The 16,814-nt window shown below is 43.1% G+C and overlaps 1 protein-coding gene across 2 annotated transcripts in view; it reads right to left on the bottom strand.

The window, feature by feature from the left end:
* The window catches only part of DDX17 (DEAD-box helicase 17), a 20,569-nt gene extending 6,754 nt beyond the window's left edge, over positions 1-13,815 (bottom strand). For both annotated transcript variants that reach the window (XM_049626354.1, XM_049626353.1), the window contains exons 1-11: positions 13,524-13,815; positions 9,002-9,152; positions 8,014-8,113; positions 7,059-7,192; positions 6,697-6,762; positions 5,081-5,222; positions 4,562-4,722; positions 4,303-4,475; positions 3,872-3,982; positions 3,687-3,748; positions 2,004-2,063 (exon numbers count right to left, since the gene is read on the bottom strand). In XM_049626354.1, coding sequence (XP_049482311.1) covers positions 2,004-2,063; positions 3,687-3,748; positions 3,872-3,982; positions 4,303-4,475; positions 4,562-4,722; positions 5,081-5,222; positions 6,697-6,762; positions 7,059-7,192; positions 8,014-8,113; positions 9,002-9,152; positions 13,524-13,573 — 1,210 coding nt within the window. In that variant the 5' untranslated portion in view covers positions 13,574-13,815. The remainder of the gene's footprint in view (positions 1-2,003; positions 2,064-3,686; positions 3,749-3,871; positions 3,983-4,302; positions 4,476-4,561; positions 4,723-5,080; positions 5,223-6,696; positions 6,763-7,058; positions 7,193-8,013; positions 8,114-9,001; positions 9,153-13,523) is intronic.
* Between the last annotated feature and the right edge of the window lie 2,999 nt (positions 13,816-16,814).

A 16,814-nucleotide genomic window follows, 5' to 3' on the forward strand; every position in this document is an offset into this window, starting at 1 on the left:
ATGCTGTAGCAGGGTAAGACACTGAAAAGTTAACGTTTTGGCCAGCTGCCCGGGATAACAACTTTTTGTCTGACAAACCCCTCCCAATCACTAATTGGGAGGGACTGAGACTAGCCAACAGGCTCATCTAGAGCTGCTTCGGGCCAATGTAGATTTGCCTCGGCCATGTACTGAGTGATCTGCAGCTGATATCAAAGCTTCTGTTAAAAAACAAAACAAAATCAATTCAATACTTTTAGTTTAACAGTGTGTAGTTTAAACGAAAAAAAAAGAAAAAGAAAAATTAAAAATATCCCAGCGCAAAGGGAATAGTGGTTTCCTGAGGATGACTATCATAAAACTATGGGAATTGAAGAACTTACCTGAAGGGAACATTTAAGAGGCCATCGCTGGACAGGAAGTGAAAAAAGGCCTGGTGACTCAGCTGAAAATTGCACCCCTGTCTATGAGGTAGAAGCCTTCACTTTCCAGGATCTTGTAGGACCTTGGTCAGCATTCTGCCATTTTGGTGGGTTTTCCCCCTCCTTTTGATTTTTACAAGGCAGCAAACAAAGGGGCCCAAAACAAGCACTGATGCTGAGTAACAAGAAACAGACTCAGGTACCTTCCCTCTCCCCTCACTTGGATGAGTGGGGGTGGGATGAAGAGTCTAAGTTATTCTAATGGTAGCCAATTGATTTGGTTTAGAAATGCAAGGGGAAAGGGAGGAAGTATTTTTAATTGTCTAGGCAAGATGCACAAAGAAGCTACCAGCACATAGCAAGCCTGTTTAAAAACCACCATCACTGAAAGCTTTTGTGTAAACTGCTTTCAGGCCTCAGCCTCTTCTCCCAACAGGCCCAAGTTCTAACCGCACAGATCCAGACATGACCTCTGAGGGCAGAGACAATTTTCAGTCATGGCTGCAGGCCACCACCCCTGAAGGAGGGAATGATGAATGCAATGTATAAAAAGCCTTCATTCTCTTGTATTCCGGTTGAACGCTTTCTCTTTACGCTACGCATTACAAGGGAATATGGTACTTCTCACCTTACTGGGCAAGAAATTAAACACCTGTCAGTAATTTAAAAAGATCTTTGTGACAGACATAATGTCATCTTTTTTAATATAAAAATTTCGAGATGTACCTGTGTACCTCAGAAAATAATGGGATCGAGTACCACAAAATAGTTCTATAAATTTAAATCATAATGGGTGGAAACCTCCAAAAGAACATAAGCTTCAAGTTAAGTTCTTAAACTGGAAGACAGCACATTGATGATAGGAGCATAGGTGGGAGGAGGGGACAACTGAGCGTACACAATTATCTTACTTCAGTGAATAAAATTGGGCAATGCAGATTTAATTACTGAATGATAACATATTTATGGACTCATTAAATACCAAGATTATGTTAGCATTCATGGAATCGGAACTCCACATACATATAGATGTATATATACACACGTGTATATATATATATATATATGTATATGCATATACAGAAGTGGGGGGAGAGAGGGAGGGAGAGAGGGAGAGGGGCGGGGGAGGATGAGGGAGGGAGGGAGAGGGAGAAGGAGGGAGGGAGGGAGGGAGGGAGGGAGGGAGAGAGAGAGAGAGAGAGAAAGGAGTATCTGCCGAAACTAGCTTCTAATAAGTTAGGTTCAATCAGACTCATCCTATCCAGCCAGAAAACAGAATAAAACCAGGAAAAAGCTGAGCTGTTCAACTGAATGTCTCCTGTCCCCTCTAACCATTTGAATAGTCATGCCTAGGCCTTGCTGCAGACCAAAGCCTGTTTGTCAGGAGCAGGAAGAGACTTTGAAAATAAAAGAAAACAAAAAACAAAAAACACCAAGGTTAAAAAAAAGTTGTGGGGGGAAGGGAAATTATCACACTTTGTGTTCTTCTCTTTTAGATATTTATCTAAACACATGTATACACGACTCTAATTTGAAATGACAAAGAAATCTTTAAACCAAAAGATACATATACCATTGACAGAGACGCCTATCTATACAAACCTAGCCCACGGGAGGCTACATCTGTGGCAATGAGGATGGGAGCCTTTCCTGAACGGAACTCTGCAAAACAAGAATAGTACCACGAAAGCCAAGTTATACAATCAAGGCCAAATGATTATCTTTAAAAATGACCACACAGACATTCCTAGCTATCTGGCCTTTTCACTCTACCACGTTAAATTTCAAGTGATGGTGTCAAGAACATGCCAAGCTCTTTTAAATTCAAAGGAAAACAGTGATTCTTTGAAAATCTTCACTCTACTCACTTTTAGCAGAGAGGCAACAGACCAAAAGCTACCTCTACTGAAAAGGACTGTTAAAACTATGTAGCAATTTGTAACAAAATTTATATGAGCTACAATTTTTTGCCCTTAAATTATGACACTGAAGTTACCTTTCACATGAAATAAAACCAAAAGTTAAGGGGCAGGAGAAGGAAGCAACTTTAAAAGATGTGAAATGAAAGGAGGAACCCTACTTTCCTCTGTGAAATAACAGAAAATACGTGTATTCGTCTCTGCCCCCAACTCCTGGCACTCAGCTCCTAAAATGCTTGTAAACAGAAATGCTAGGAGAGTCTTTTATTCTTAGTCTTTGACCTTAGGTCCTGACACACAGACCCCAAGTCTCTCGGAAGATCCTGGGTGACGGAAGTATCTTTTGTGCTGAGGCAATGCTTGGTGGAATCCTGGAAAGCTTCAGGATGGGGGCTGGTCACCAGGAAGACCAAGCCATGATTATAAGAGCTTGGAACTTTCAGCCCTACCCCTCATCCTCAGAGGAGAGGATAGAGATCGAGTTAATAATCAATTAAGCCTATGTTATGAAGCCTCCATGAAAATTCCAGAAGTACAAGGTTTGGGGAGCTTTACAGGCTGGTGAACGTATGTATTTTAAATTTTTTTTTTTTTTTTAACGTTTATTTATTTTTGAGACAGAGAGAGACAGAGCATGAGTGGGGGAGGGGCAGAGAGAGAGGGAGACACAGAATCTGAAGCAGGCTCCAGGCTCTGAGCAGTCAGCACAGAGCCGGACGTGGGGCTCGAACTTACGGACAGTGAGATCATGACCTGAGCTGAAGTCGGACGCTTAACCGACCGAGCCACCCAGGCGCCCCCGTATGTATTTTAAAGATAAGACCTTAGGGGCGCCTGGGTGGCTCAGTCAGTTAAGTGTCCAACTCTTGGTTTTGCCTCAGGTCATGATCTCACAGTGAGTTAGAGCCCCACACTCTCTCCCCCTCTCTTTCCCTCTCCCCTGCTGGCGTTCTCACTCTCTCAAAATAAGCTTAAAAAAAAAAAAAAAAAAAAAAAATAAAAGACCTTATGAAAGAAAATGTGGTGTAAGTTATGAAAAAGTGTAAACAGCCCGCATTATTGACTTTAAAGGACAGTAGAGATATGCCAAAAATGCCCCTAATATTCAATAAGCAAGGGCAGAGTTTGGCAAACGCTGGCCTATGGATCAAATCTGGCAATATCTATTTTTACTTTTACTGCAACACAGCCAGACCATTTTTTTCATATGGTTCTTGACCATCTTTTTGCTGTAACATAAGACCTGAACGACTATGACACAAACCCCCATAGAGTCTGCAAAGCAGAAAATCTTTACTACCTGGTCCTTTACAGAAAGCGTGCCCATCTCGGAAACAGTACGGACAATATTTAGTTTTGAACTCACCATTAAGCACCCAATCTCTTTCCGGTTGACTCTTGTCTCCATGGATACACATAGCTGGCCAACTGTCAGAGGAAAAGTAACCAATATTTCAAAAATCTTTAAAAAAGAGGAAATCTAAACTTTAAAAATTCCTACTGAACTATAAATATAAAACCTGAGGCTAATTACCTCAGCGCTGCACTCACCCATCTCTGCGCATCCTTCGAGTGAGGTCATCACAGCGTCTCTTTGTCTCTACAAATATTATTGTCTTATTTTCCTTTTCAGCCATTATTTCCTCCATGAGTTGGATCAACCTGAAAACAAGACGAGCAAAAATGCAGTCATTCGGAGAAGGCCTCCCCGTACACTATGTAGAAGGGAGGTCTACAACATAACTCCCCAAAACTATGGTACTTTTTTTTTCACATTATGTTCTATACAGCTGGTAACTATCACAACTAAGGATCCGGAATCCTTGCTTCTAACGACAGTGCCCTGATGAATGATATAAAGAAAGCTAGTAATGCTTTTGATGTTTTGGGGCCTCAAAAAATGTCAGGTTTCTCAAATGCTTTAATTTTGGAGGATAATTAGGAAAGGTTTAATAGCACCCAAACGGTAAAATCTCTCTTACTTGTGGTCTTTTTCACTTTCCATGCAGACATCCACAATCTGGAGGATGTTGTGGTTGGCACTCAACTCCAGATTGCCCACGTTGATCTGGGTGTAATCACGAAGGAAATCCTCTGCAAGCTGTCTTACTTCTTTTGGCCAGGTTGCGCTCCACATCAGTGTCTGCCTATCAGGCTACCAGGAAAAGAAAAGCTTTCTTTCAGGCTAAGGATGGCAACAGGCACTAGGCATAAAGATGGTCGATCATCAGCTTTACACACCCTGATTTGGTCAACAATTTTACGGATCTGAGGTTCAAAGCCCATATCAAGCATCCTGTCAGCCTCATCCAGTACAAGGTAAGTACATCGGCGAAGATTTGTCTTTCCTGACTCGAGGAAATCTATCAGGCGTCCAGGAGTAGCTATACAGATCTCGACACCTATAAAACAAAACCGCAGATCTAGTCAACTAAGAATTCTTTATACGCTCTCCGAGCCTCACCAAACTGAGAAGCACCAGCTCCGGTGGCTGCACTCAATACCACAGAGCACTAGCTACATTTAACACCATACTTGGAAGAGCATGATGTAAAGACACTTGACGTATAATTACCAAATCTCCACAAAGTTTGTCTCTAATGATGTTAAACTTTCCCCTAATAGCCTTTCAACCATACCTGAGAATTTCTAACCTGCTGGAATACTGAATTTCTTCCCACAAGGACCCACTATTTTCCTCTTCGATTTCATTCATAAAAATTGATAAAACTCTTACGTGCTAATTTTAAAAAAGATTACCTCTCTCCAAGTCTCGAATCTGGGGACCTTTAGGAGCACCTCCATAAATGCAAGTACTCTTCAATCTAGAACATTTGCCATAGTCATCAGCCACCTGCTGTACTTGCTGGGCAAGCTCTCTCGTAGGAGCCAGAACTAGACACTGAAACAAACATGCACATTAATACACCTCTCCCAAGTTAAAAAAGAAAAAGAACAAAAAGGTGATCTAATTCTTTCTACTGCCTAATCTGATATTTTAAAAATTACACGATGGGGAGAGAAGGCAGAGAGTTTAAGACTGTGCACCGGAGTGTGGCAAAAAAATTGTGACAATATTTAGCATATGGAATGATGGTTTACTTTTGATACAGGATTCGTTACAGTTTATTGCTATCTAAGTGGATTTACAGATTGTATCACCTAGTTTTAACAACTCACAGAATGAACAAGTGGCTTTAACCACGGATTAAATATTAGTAAAAAGAGATAAACAAGAAAGAAGCAGACACTTTTCTGAATTCCAGTTTAAACTTTTAGCCAGACACACAAGGCAAAAACAATGACGACTTCTAGAACACTCAAAACAATACAAAATTAGGACTCTTTTAAATAGGTATCGTATACATAGTTATCAATGACTCCCGTTTTGTGTACAGATCCGTTAAGTATTAGCTAACAATAATAAAGCTGATTCTATTAGCCATATGGAATATATGATGTATCATATAATGCAAAGTAATGTGTTACTTCTTTTTGCGAATATTTTGAGACGTACCTGTTTGTAAACACATTATCAAATGCGAGCCCAATTTTTTAAAGATTTAAGTAATCTCTACACCCAACGTGGGGCTCAAACTCACAATTCTGACATCAAGAGTTGCATGCTCTACTGATTGCGCCGAGCCAGTAAGGCACCCCTCAATTTTTTAAAAAAAAAGTAAGAATGTACATCCAAAATGTTTGAAAACCACTACACAAAACTTACAGGAAATAGCACTAAGTGAAAACAATCAAACCAGAAAATCATCCTGCCCCATAAACACTTACAGAAATACTACTTAACCACAAAGAATACACACCCCAAATCTGACTGACATGCAGAGAAGTGACATCATTTCACACTTCCTTTAATCCCTCACAGCACCATTGAGCAATTAAGAACTGTATTTGAATTTACTACACAGTAAATGCCTATATATGAAAGCAGTATATATAATGGTTAAAAGTAACATTGGTTCAAACTCAAGTTCAGCCATTTAATAGCTGTTTTGGCTAGGGGCGCCTGGGTGGCTCAGTTGGTTGAATGTCAGGACTTCAGTTCAGGTCAGGATCTCGCAGTCTGCCCGACATCGGGCTCCCCACTGATAGTGAGGAGTCGGCTTGGGATTCTCTCTCTCTCCCCCCCTTTCTCTGCCCCTCCCCAACCTGCGCATGCTCTCTCTCAAAATAAATAAAAAATAGCTATTTGGACTAGTCATTTAATTGCACTGTTAAAATTTATCAGTAAGAAAGTATCACTTTCAGATATGGAGGATGGACTTGAGAATGAAATCTGAAAACACATGCAAAGCACAGTGCCTGAAACACAGTGATCAATAAATTACAGTTAATTTTATAATCATAAACACACTTACAATTGGGCCGTCTCCCCTTTCCAAGTATGGCTGGTGGTTAATATGAACAATTGCAGGCAGCAAATACTGGGGGGGGGGAAAGAATGACAGTCTTATTCCAAAACTAAGCCATTACCTTAAATTATCACAGTAACTGATAATGCCTAATCACAAAAATGAAAACAGAACTCACAACTGTTAAACACACATGCAATGTAAATTTGAACACAAAATACTTGCACATATCTCACATAACTAAGAAAGCTGAAATACTACCTATACCATCTGAATCAGAACTTTCTAAGAATTAAGAATTAATGGGATAATCAGAATAGCAAAATAAGTCACCACAATATTAACCTTCCCCTCCTGGTGGTACGTACCGCCAATGTCTTCCCAGACCCAGTCTGCGCAATGCCCACCATATCTCGGCCACTGAGAGCCAACGGAAATCCCTGGCACTGAATCGGAGTTGGTTCTGTGAAGTGCTGATCCATCAACACATCCATTACATATTCTGTAAGAGAACAACCATTACCGCTTTTAGATAAAAAACTAAGAACACGGCCAAGAGAATTCTAAAAAACTGTTCAACTCATCAAAGGAAGGATTTACCCGGCTTTACATCCCTCCAAGGAAAGTGCTGTTTCTTTCTTTAGTTACTGAATCTCTGACCCGATGACGACTACCTCTCTGAATGCTGCTGCTAGATATATCTACCCTTCCCCTCAATACTTAAAAAAAATTTTTTTAATGTTTATTTTTGAGAGCGAGCGAGCGAGCATGAGTGGGGGAAGGGCAGAGAGAGAGGGACACAGAATCTGAAGTAGGCTCCAGGCTCTGAGCTGTCAGCACAGAGCCCAACGAGGGCTCGAACCCATGAACTGCATGATCATGGCCAGAGCCAAAGTCAGCCGCTCAACCGACTGAGCCACCCAGGCGCCCCCCCCCCCCTTTAATACTTTAAAAACCACTGCCGTAAGGTATAGAGTGGGCACATGGCTGTCAGTCATGTATTGTCTGCCAAGTCATATCCAGCTAGAAAGCAATTTCATTCTACTTTCTGAAAGAAGGAGACAAAAGTTCCAGGGGAAGATGAAATAAATAAATAAATGAACAGATAAGCATAAAAAAAAATCTCTTATTCAATTAATACAGCATTTACTTCCAAGCCTTGAAATTATAAAACAAAACATTTATCATCACCTTTGTGAAGGGTTTCTATTTGCCTCTTCAACAAAATCCTGAGCCCGAATGAAAACCTTTGAATAACCCGTTACCCATGTTCACGGTTCAATAAAAACTAACAAGTAAAATCCTGGATTAAAGAACACTTACGTGGGAAGTTAGCGTGATGGAAGGCAAACACAGGTTTAGGACAAACATCCCCCCCTCTCACTGTAATTTCTTTCTTTCGGCGTAGTTCATCAACCTCGTACTATGGAAGAAAACAAAGTAAAACAAGTAAGTGAACAAAGTTATTCTAAACACGCCAAACTTTACTTGCCAATCAAGCTCAACAATTATCATCCATTCCACGATTACACTGGAAAATATATCTACCACTTCTAACAGCTCTTTCACATACATTCAACGTCACCCAATTTGTAAGGATCCTCCCAACTTTGTGAGTCCATGAAGTGATAACGGTAAGAGTTCCATTTTCCCCACGAGAAAACGAGACACTTCAAAATATTAAGTAACGTGCCCAAGGTCAGAAGTAGGAAGGAGAAACGGTGGAACTCGGAACCAAATGCTCTTTCCATTACACCTTCTTCTGAACAAGTAATCATTTCATGAGTAGAGTCCAAAACAATCACAATGAGGTTAAAAAAAGACAGACAGAAGTATATTTAGACCAATGTTTTATTTTTTTAATTTATGTTTTCAAGTTTATGGAGACAGCACACACAAGAGTCTAAGTGGGGGGAGGGGCAGAGAGCGAGAATCCCAAGCAGGCTCCATGCTGTCAGCACAGAGCCTGACACGGGGCTTGAACTCACCAATGGTTAAGATCACGACCTGAGGTGAAATCAACAGTCAGACAACTTAACTGACTGAGACAGCCAAGGGCCCCTATCCTATATTTATGCCAATGTTTTCATTTTAACTTCATAGATGAAAAAACATGAACCTCCTATACAGTTGAAATCTCCTACATGACCAATTGGGAAGTATACCAATAAATGAAAACCAAACAAAGAAGAATCTAGGTACCACACTAGAACAAAACAAGTAATAGCAGTGTGAGTAAAGACTGCCTAATATGTCAACTGAGTTCGTTACCGTGTATACAAAAAAGGTGAAATAAACCCCCAAAACTTACCGGAGTCAGCCTTGCCACTTCCGGATGCTCTACATAAAAATTCTTCTCAAACTTGGGGAGCTCACTCAAATCCCACTTCTTTTTACGTAAACGCTCCCCAGGATTACCAAATTTCTTCGGGGGAAGGCCACCGCCACCTCTTGCTCCAAATCTAGAAACACCAAAATTTTTACTTTACTGAGTATTTACTTACGAGGGTGGCACCTTAGGTGCCATAAAAAACAAGCAAAAAACTCTTCTCTTAGGATACTACCAGGCCCCTCCAAGAATATGTTTTTCTTACTCAAAGGTATGGAGGAAAAGGGTTCATAAAACTTCCTTTACTAATATTGTTACAGGTATGGTTATGAGGGGTGAAAAATTAAAAACTCTTTTATGTTTACAGATACGTATCCTAGGGATTACAACCAGATTCGGGAATCACTGAAAAGGCTTGAATTTTGATTCTACTACTTAAGATGTTGTTATGAACAGTTTAGCTTCTCTGTACCTGTTTCTTATGTAAGTGGAAATACTACTACCACCACCTATTTCAGAGACCGCTATGAAGATGAAACGAATGTGTGAGAAGTATTAAAAAAAAGTACCTGGCATAGTATTCAATACAAGTTAGCGTAACTGTATTCATTCAACAAAGTTACTGCACCAGGTACTGTTTTAAGCGGTTCCTGGAGATACTAAACTGAATAAAACAGAAATCTCTACTCTCGTAGAACAATCAGACACGTAGGCAAAGGAAGACATTAGTTTATGTTTAAATTAAAGGCAAGCAGGTGGACAGGTAGAAAGATCCACTTGAAGCAAGTCGCCCCATACCTGCAACAGTTTCGTGGACTCCTTACCCGTAACTGTGGTAAGTACTCCTGTTGTCTGCTAAGCTAAGGAAAACTACCAGGGCCCCTATAAGACCAAGAGGCTACTCTTCACCTTTAGTTAATGCTAATGAATAGCCAGAAATGATTTATGACCTCTCCTTCCTCTTAACTGCCACCTTTACCTTCTCCTCTTTGTTCCCAGGGAAATAGTACTGTTAACTATAAATGTGCCGAAGAAAACACTACTGAGTCTTATTTAAGTTTTTCTTTTTTGTCTTTTTTTATTTAGTAACCTCTATGCCCAACATGGGGCTCGAACTCACAATCCCAAGATCAAGAATCACATGCTCCACTGACTGAGCCAGACAGGAACCCCTTACTTAGGGTTTTAAAAACTCAAACAGATTTAAGGCCAATCTTTGTTTTATCCAACATTCGTAACAGACAAGTTCAACTGGAATACAAATATGACCACTAGGCCAACTTGCAATGTCCTACTCTTCCTAGACCACAAAGATGATCTTCATTCCTGTGTTTCAACCTACTGAAGTGCGGGCCATTGTTTTGAATACAAGTAGTATACACTTACATGATGTTTCCATTCCATTTCTTTACCTCCCAAAATACTATACTGAATTTAACTTCCCCTTTCCACTCTAACCCACTCACATCATCTTGCAGATGGTTCCACATCACAACTGACAGGCAGTAGCTGTATTATTTTAAAGGGCTTCAATTCCCTAGGATTCAAAGTGTTCCTAAAACTTACCCAACTAGATAGTTCTCTAAATACAAAGACTGACCGCAGGAAGTTTTCTTGGGACCACTGAGTACCTACACTCAACAGGCAGAACTTGACAGATTCCATGTATACTACTGAACTGTTAACAGAAATCAGGAATCAAAACTGAAGCATGTTACAAAGATACGTCTATTGAAGACATAGATCAATGACTTCTTCAACTTGCCCTCAGGCCCAAAGGTCAATACCGAACAGATCAAAGACCACCTGGGTCAACTTTCCTCCCTATAAAGGAAGCAACAGTTCTAAGTAGGTAAGTCAAGCATTTTGATTGTCAGGTTTGCAAAGAATTATAGGACCAATTTTGAGAGACTATCAGCCTAGTTTATACTATTTTTCGAGAGACTGTCAGCCTAGTTTATACTATTACTAATTTATGTAGTTCCTAGGTGCTCTTTCCATGCTGCTGCATTCCAATGCTGTCCAGACCTTAAACTAATGATCTACAAGAGAACTTTGGAAAGTCAGGTTCCTTTAAAGGCTTATTCAAAGGAAGAGGTTTTTCCCCCGTATCATCTTGACTATTTCATTCTCCAAGACATACTACTCTATACTACAAACATATATTTTGAAACACGGGATTCTTCAAAAATATGCTGCACCTTTATAAAGCTAACCCAAGTAAGATAGCCTTTTACTTTCACAGAATTTTTGAGCACATATCCTAATCCCTGACATACCATACTGTTCATTAAGGTCTTGACTGCATATGAAGTTTGACTTTGCAATAAATGCAGCTCTTAAGATTCAGCAACATCATGCCAGTTTAAATTTACAATGTATAAAATGTTCAAATAATCCATTGTTCAAACTAATAATCCATTTCAGCTCTGTTAACACTCAGTTAAGAAAAACAGCAATTTAAATCGTAAATGAAATTTCATGGTAAAGGTAGAATTAAGACACAGACATTATGAAAAAGTGTCATTTTGTTGATATGAACCATTTTTAAAGCCTAAAATGTCATCTGATAGTCAATATGGGATAAAGTAGGGATCAGTAATTCACTTTTTCCTCTTTTAAAATAATTTATTTTTATTGTTACAGCATATATACGATGAAATTAAGTATTAAACCAAACACCCACAGTAAAGAGGACATTATCAGTACCTTGGTAGCTCCCTGTGCCCACTTCAAGTTCACAAACCCCCTAACAACCATCTCAAATTTTGCTTCATAGTTTTGTCATATACGTCTTTATAGCTATTATCCTTTTACCACGATTTTTTTTACTTAATGTTTGTGAGTCATCCATGTTGATGTTAAGTTTTTTTCTTTTCACTGTTGTGTTGTATTCTACTTGTATAAATACCCACACTTTATCCAGACATACACAGGAGCTGTGTCCACTATTAACATGAACAATGCTGGTATAAACGCTTTTGTATACAAATGCTGGGGAAGGTGTACAAGGTTTCTCTGCATTTTAATGTCTACAGTATAAAGCTTAAGAGGGGAATTACTTGGTCATTTTCAAATTTACTAGCTAACCTCAAATTCCCTTTCCTAAATGGTTGCACAGAAACTGACTTCTAAATTTAGCTATACTGTGAAACACTAAGCAAACACTCCACTTCTAGCCCTCCAAATTTAACACTAAGATCAAATATTTTCCTTCCTAACAAAGCATAAATAATCTTTTATTTTGCAACTCAAATGATAACTGAAGTGCTTGTGACTCGTACGTCTGGGACGTGTGTATCTGAACCACAAAAAACAAAAATGTTTGAAGAAAACATCAAGTAACAGAACACCCTACTACAAAGAGACAATTTCACATGGTATCTTAATTCCAGAGAACAATGCAAAGTAAAGGCAAGTATTATGCCCATCTTCAGTTGAGAAAACAGGCTCACAAAGGTCCAGGATCTTGCCCAAGGTCACATATATGTTAATAAGTGGCGTTCCATGACTTTTTATCCAGAGGTTAAGACTTTTATTACATAAAAGTAACAGCACAAACCAACATGGAGCTCTTAAGCAACTTCTTCTTTTTACGGATTTTAAGTTGAACCTCAGTATCTGCGAAGACGTCGGGTCGAATTTTATTAACTTTCAACCCAGGAACCGTGGCATTACCCCACCAAAAACTTTCTGGTTAGGCCGCGAAGCTAATACCCGACACCAAGCGGAGAAAAAGAGACCGAAACACGGGGTGGGGGGGAGGGGACCCCTAAACTAACGATTAAAAAAAAAAAAAAAAAACCCTCCCTCCTCAAACAAGATCATTTAGATCGCTAGCAATTCCACTGCTTTACTGTCCAATGTGCTTCCTTCGAATTACCTGAAATACGACTAAAGGTGATTTAAAAATACGTTTAAAACGAGAAGTCAGCCTTAGGGTCTCTAGTTAGTTTCCAACCAGGTTTCCAGCTCCATTAACAGTGATCTCTGGCGGCCGACAACATAAGGGAAGCCATTTGGCGTCAAGATTTTCCCAGGCCGAACTCGGAGACCTCCTCCTCTTCTCAGCAAGAACATCCGTGGTTTCACAGATGAGCGCTGAGGCCTGGAGATCAAATGACTTGACCAAATTGGCCGGGCTCGAAATGCCGGGCGGCGAGGCGAGGCCGGGCCGGGTCTGCGGCGCCGGGGCGGCCGCTGCCGCTCCCCGCCACGACGGCGGTCCGCAGAGGAGGGGCCGGGGCGTCGCCAGGCCGCCGCCCCCCGCCGGCTCACCCGCGATCCCGGGGCGCAGGCCCCCCCCCCCGAAGACCCGCGCCCCACACCGCCATTAAGTCCCCGGTCGCCTCGCCTCCCGGAGTCGGGAGCGTAGCTCCCGGGCCCGCGGTCCGCTCCAGGTCTCCCGCTGGGCCGGAGGCTGCGGTCTCCTCGGGAAGCAACCTTCCCCCTCCCCCCCGGCCCACGCACACGCGAGGCCTTCCCTCTCCCCCTCCCCCCTTACCCTCCACGGTCACGGTCCCGGTCCCGGTCCCCAAAGCCGCCTCCGCGCATGGTCCCAAACGGATAGAGATCTGGGAGCGGGGCACGGATGGCCGGGCTCGGGAGGGCCTGCGGCTCCGGTCTGGTGACGACCGATGGCGGCGGCGCCTCCGCTGTTGGGGCGGCGGCAGGCGCGGCGCTCTCTCGCTCCGACGCGCTGTCTCCCGTCGCAGACGCCACCGTCGCCGCCTCTCTCGTCGGAGACGGGAGCAAAACACAGAGAATCGGGGTTATAAAAACAGTGGGTAGGTTTGGCTACGCTCAAACCCGGCAGCGCCGCGGTCTAGGCGTCTCCTTCCTTCCCAGCTACTGCACAAAATGGCGGCCGGCGCTGAGACTGCTCCAGCTTAACGCTACGTACGTCGGAGACGATACGTAAACAGCGTCTTGGAATGGCCCGAGGGCTTCGCGGAGTCCTAAGGGTATTCTTGGAAGCACTTTACGTCAGTTGCGCAGACAAGCCCATTCTGCATTCGGTAGAAGAAAAAGAAAGTACGAAGCGGGCGTAGAGTTCTCGCGCCACCTGAACTAGAACGTGGGGTGGGGTGAGGGGAAGAGCCTCCGGTGCGACGTAACATTCTTTGCGTCGTTAGCCGGCCCACTATTGCGGAGATGCGCAGTGTGCGTAACGCATTCTGTTTGGAGAATAGAGGATTTTGCCGTGCTCCGAACGCGGGACGGTCTCCCGTCCTCCTTGTGCAAGTTGCTTTGCGGAGACAATAACTGTCCTCCATATTGCAGTCGCCAGGTGTCAGGGCCTTCAGGCGCCTTAAGCCCAGGAGGGTCTTCAGGGTCCCTGGCCGGCGCTCCCAAACAGCGCTGCCGGCTCCCTGGCCCCGCCGGCCTGGGCCTGCCGTCACGGGCCGCGCGCCTCGGCGCCATTTTCTTTCGGTTGCCTCTGGCTGCGCCGTCGCCGGCAGCCATGGTGGATGCGCCTCGTCCGTTCTTCCGGGAGGTGATCAGTCGACGACGTCTCAGTTGGGTTCAAGTCCTCTCCACGACGCCCGGTTCACACCGAAGTGCTGTTTCTGAGCCGAACGTTCCCGCTGGCCCCGGCTGAGCACAGTCGGCTAGCAGCGAACCAAAACGTGGGTGGGGTCCCTCTTGAGATAGACGCCAGGGTCCCTTGGCCGCCGTTCATCTCGGCGCCGCCTCCGGAGGCCCTCGGGAGACCCTTGGCGCTCTCCGGAGACGAAAAGGCTCAAAAGCTGTGGCCTGTAGACACGGAAGAGGTGAAGGCATAAGCACGTGTGTCTAACCAGGCCGGACGGCGTTCCTCTCGCTCAATTCCTTCTGAGCTGGCGTCCAGCCTCCTGCTTGCTTCTCTCCCAGACTGAACTTCAGTCTCCCAAGCAAGGCCGGATGGTGTCGCAGAATCGTCAAGCAGCTAGGGCCCTCCGAACAGCTCATCTGTCGTCTCTTTTGTTTCTTTCTACAGATGGGAGATTTGAGGTCCCTCGCTGTGGGGCTGAGTGTTTGTCTCCTACTCTGTTGAGAATGTTTCCCAAATTACTATGAAAGCATAGAGAGAGGAGCTTTGGTGACGAGCCGTTCAGGTGTCTCTGGCTGGGGCCATGGACGCAAATGGGCAGTGGGGATCACTGGACAAGTGTCGATCGCCTAATGGGCCAAGCGCTGTGCTAGGCCCTGGGGTTAGAGCAGTGAACTTCCGGGTTCCTGCCCTCATGGAGTTTATACTCTAGTGGGGGAGAGGAGACAAATGGTAGGTTAAGTATCGCCAACTAAAACAGAAAAAAAGAGAGGAAGGGCATAGTACTTGTGTGCCCGTGGGAGAGGGGAATGTGTAGGTGTCCTAGCGTTACTTGCCTACGATGCCCTGGGGAAGGCCTCCCTAAGTAAGTGACATTTAAGCAGAGAACTACAGGGATGGAACATGTGCAAAGGCCCTGAGGCAGAATGTGGCCCGGCGTATTTTGAGGAGGAAGAAAGAGAGAGGGCCAGATTGTGAACTTTATCTTTTCCTTTTGGTAAAATGGAAATCTCCGGAAAGTTTTCAGCCGAGTGACATAATGAAAGGACCCCTATGATGACAGTGTGGAGAAAAAATTGAGAGTGGGCTAGTGCAGCAGGAGGCAGATTAATTAGGAGGTTGGTGCAGTAGTCCAGGCAAGAGATGATGGGCTTGGTGCAGGTTAATAGCACTGGGTGAAAGAGGAACGGTCTGATTGGAAATTTAGCCAGTGATTTGCTAATGGGTGGGATAGGAAATAAAAAAGACTCAAGGATAAATCTTGTAGGAGTGGCACAACGGTCAAGCTCCCGTGATTTAGAACGTATGGGCACTGAAAGAATACTTTGGACTAGTTTGCCTATTTATCATGGATGCTAAGTAATTAAATATGAGGCTCTCCATATAACAATTTATAAAGTAAGGTAGCTCCACTGAAACCCTCCCTACATTTTGCTGAGGAGAAATAATTTGTATTTTGCTACGAGATCAGGTCCTTGTCTGACAGCATCTCATAGCTCCTTTGTCTTTATAAAACTTTTCACGGCATGCAATTCTATATTTATGTCATTATTTGATTAATACCACGTCCAAAAAAAGTGAACTTTTAGTCTTCCTATGTCAGACAAGTTTTTGATTATAAAGTGAATCCACAGTATGCATTTCTCATTCTTTTTTTTTTTTAATTTTTTAAATGTTTTTTTTATTTATTTTTGAGACAGAGCGTGAACGGGGGAGGGTCAGAGAGAGAGGGAGACACAGAATCTGAAACAGGCTCCAGGCTCTGAGCTGTCAGCACAGAGCCCGACGCAGGGCTTGAACTCACGGACCGCGAGATCATGACCTGAGCCGAAGTCGGACGCCCAACCGACTGAGCCACCCAGGCGCCCCTCTCATTCTTGATATATGTCTGTTTTCTTACCAAAGATGGTTGAAGCTTATTAAATTTTTTCTAAACACAGAGAAAGATTTTTATTAAGTAGAGCAGTCAGAGAACCTAGGAATTTCATCACTAACAGCCACGACTGTTGAGAAAAAGGAAATGTGCTTTGCTCAATTCATCTTTATTTGAAAACTGTATGATCCAGCAGTTGTGCCCCTTGGTATCACCTGTAAGATTTGAAACTTTAGTCCACACAAAAATTTGCACACGGGTGGCCATAGCAGCTTTATTCACAGTTGCCAAAACTTGGAAGCAACCCCGATGTCCTTCAGTAGGTGACCAGATAAACTGTGGTACATCAGGGGAACGGAATGTTATTCAGCACCAGAAAGAAATGCACT

This window comes from Panthera uncia, chromosome B4, assembly GCF_023721935.1.
Source record: "Panthera uncia isolate 11264 chromosome B4, Puncia_PCG_1.0, whole genome shotgun sequence".
NCBI lineage: Eukaryota > Metazoa > Chordata > Mammalia > Carnivora > Felidae > Panthera > Panthera uncia.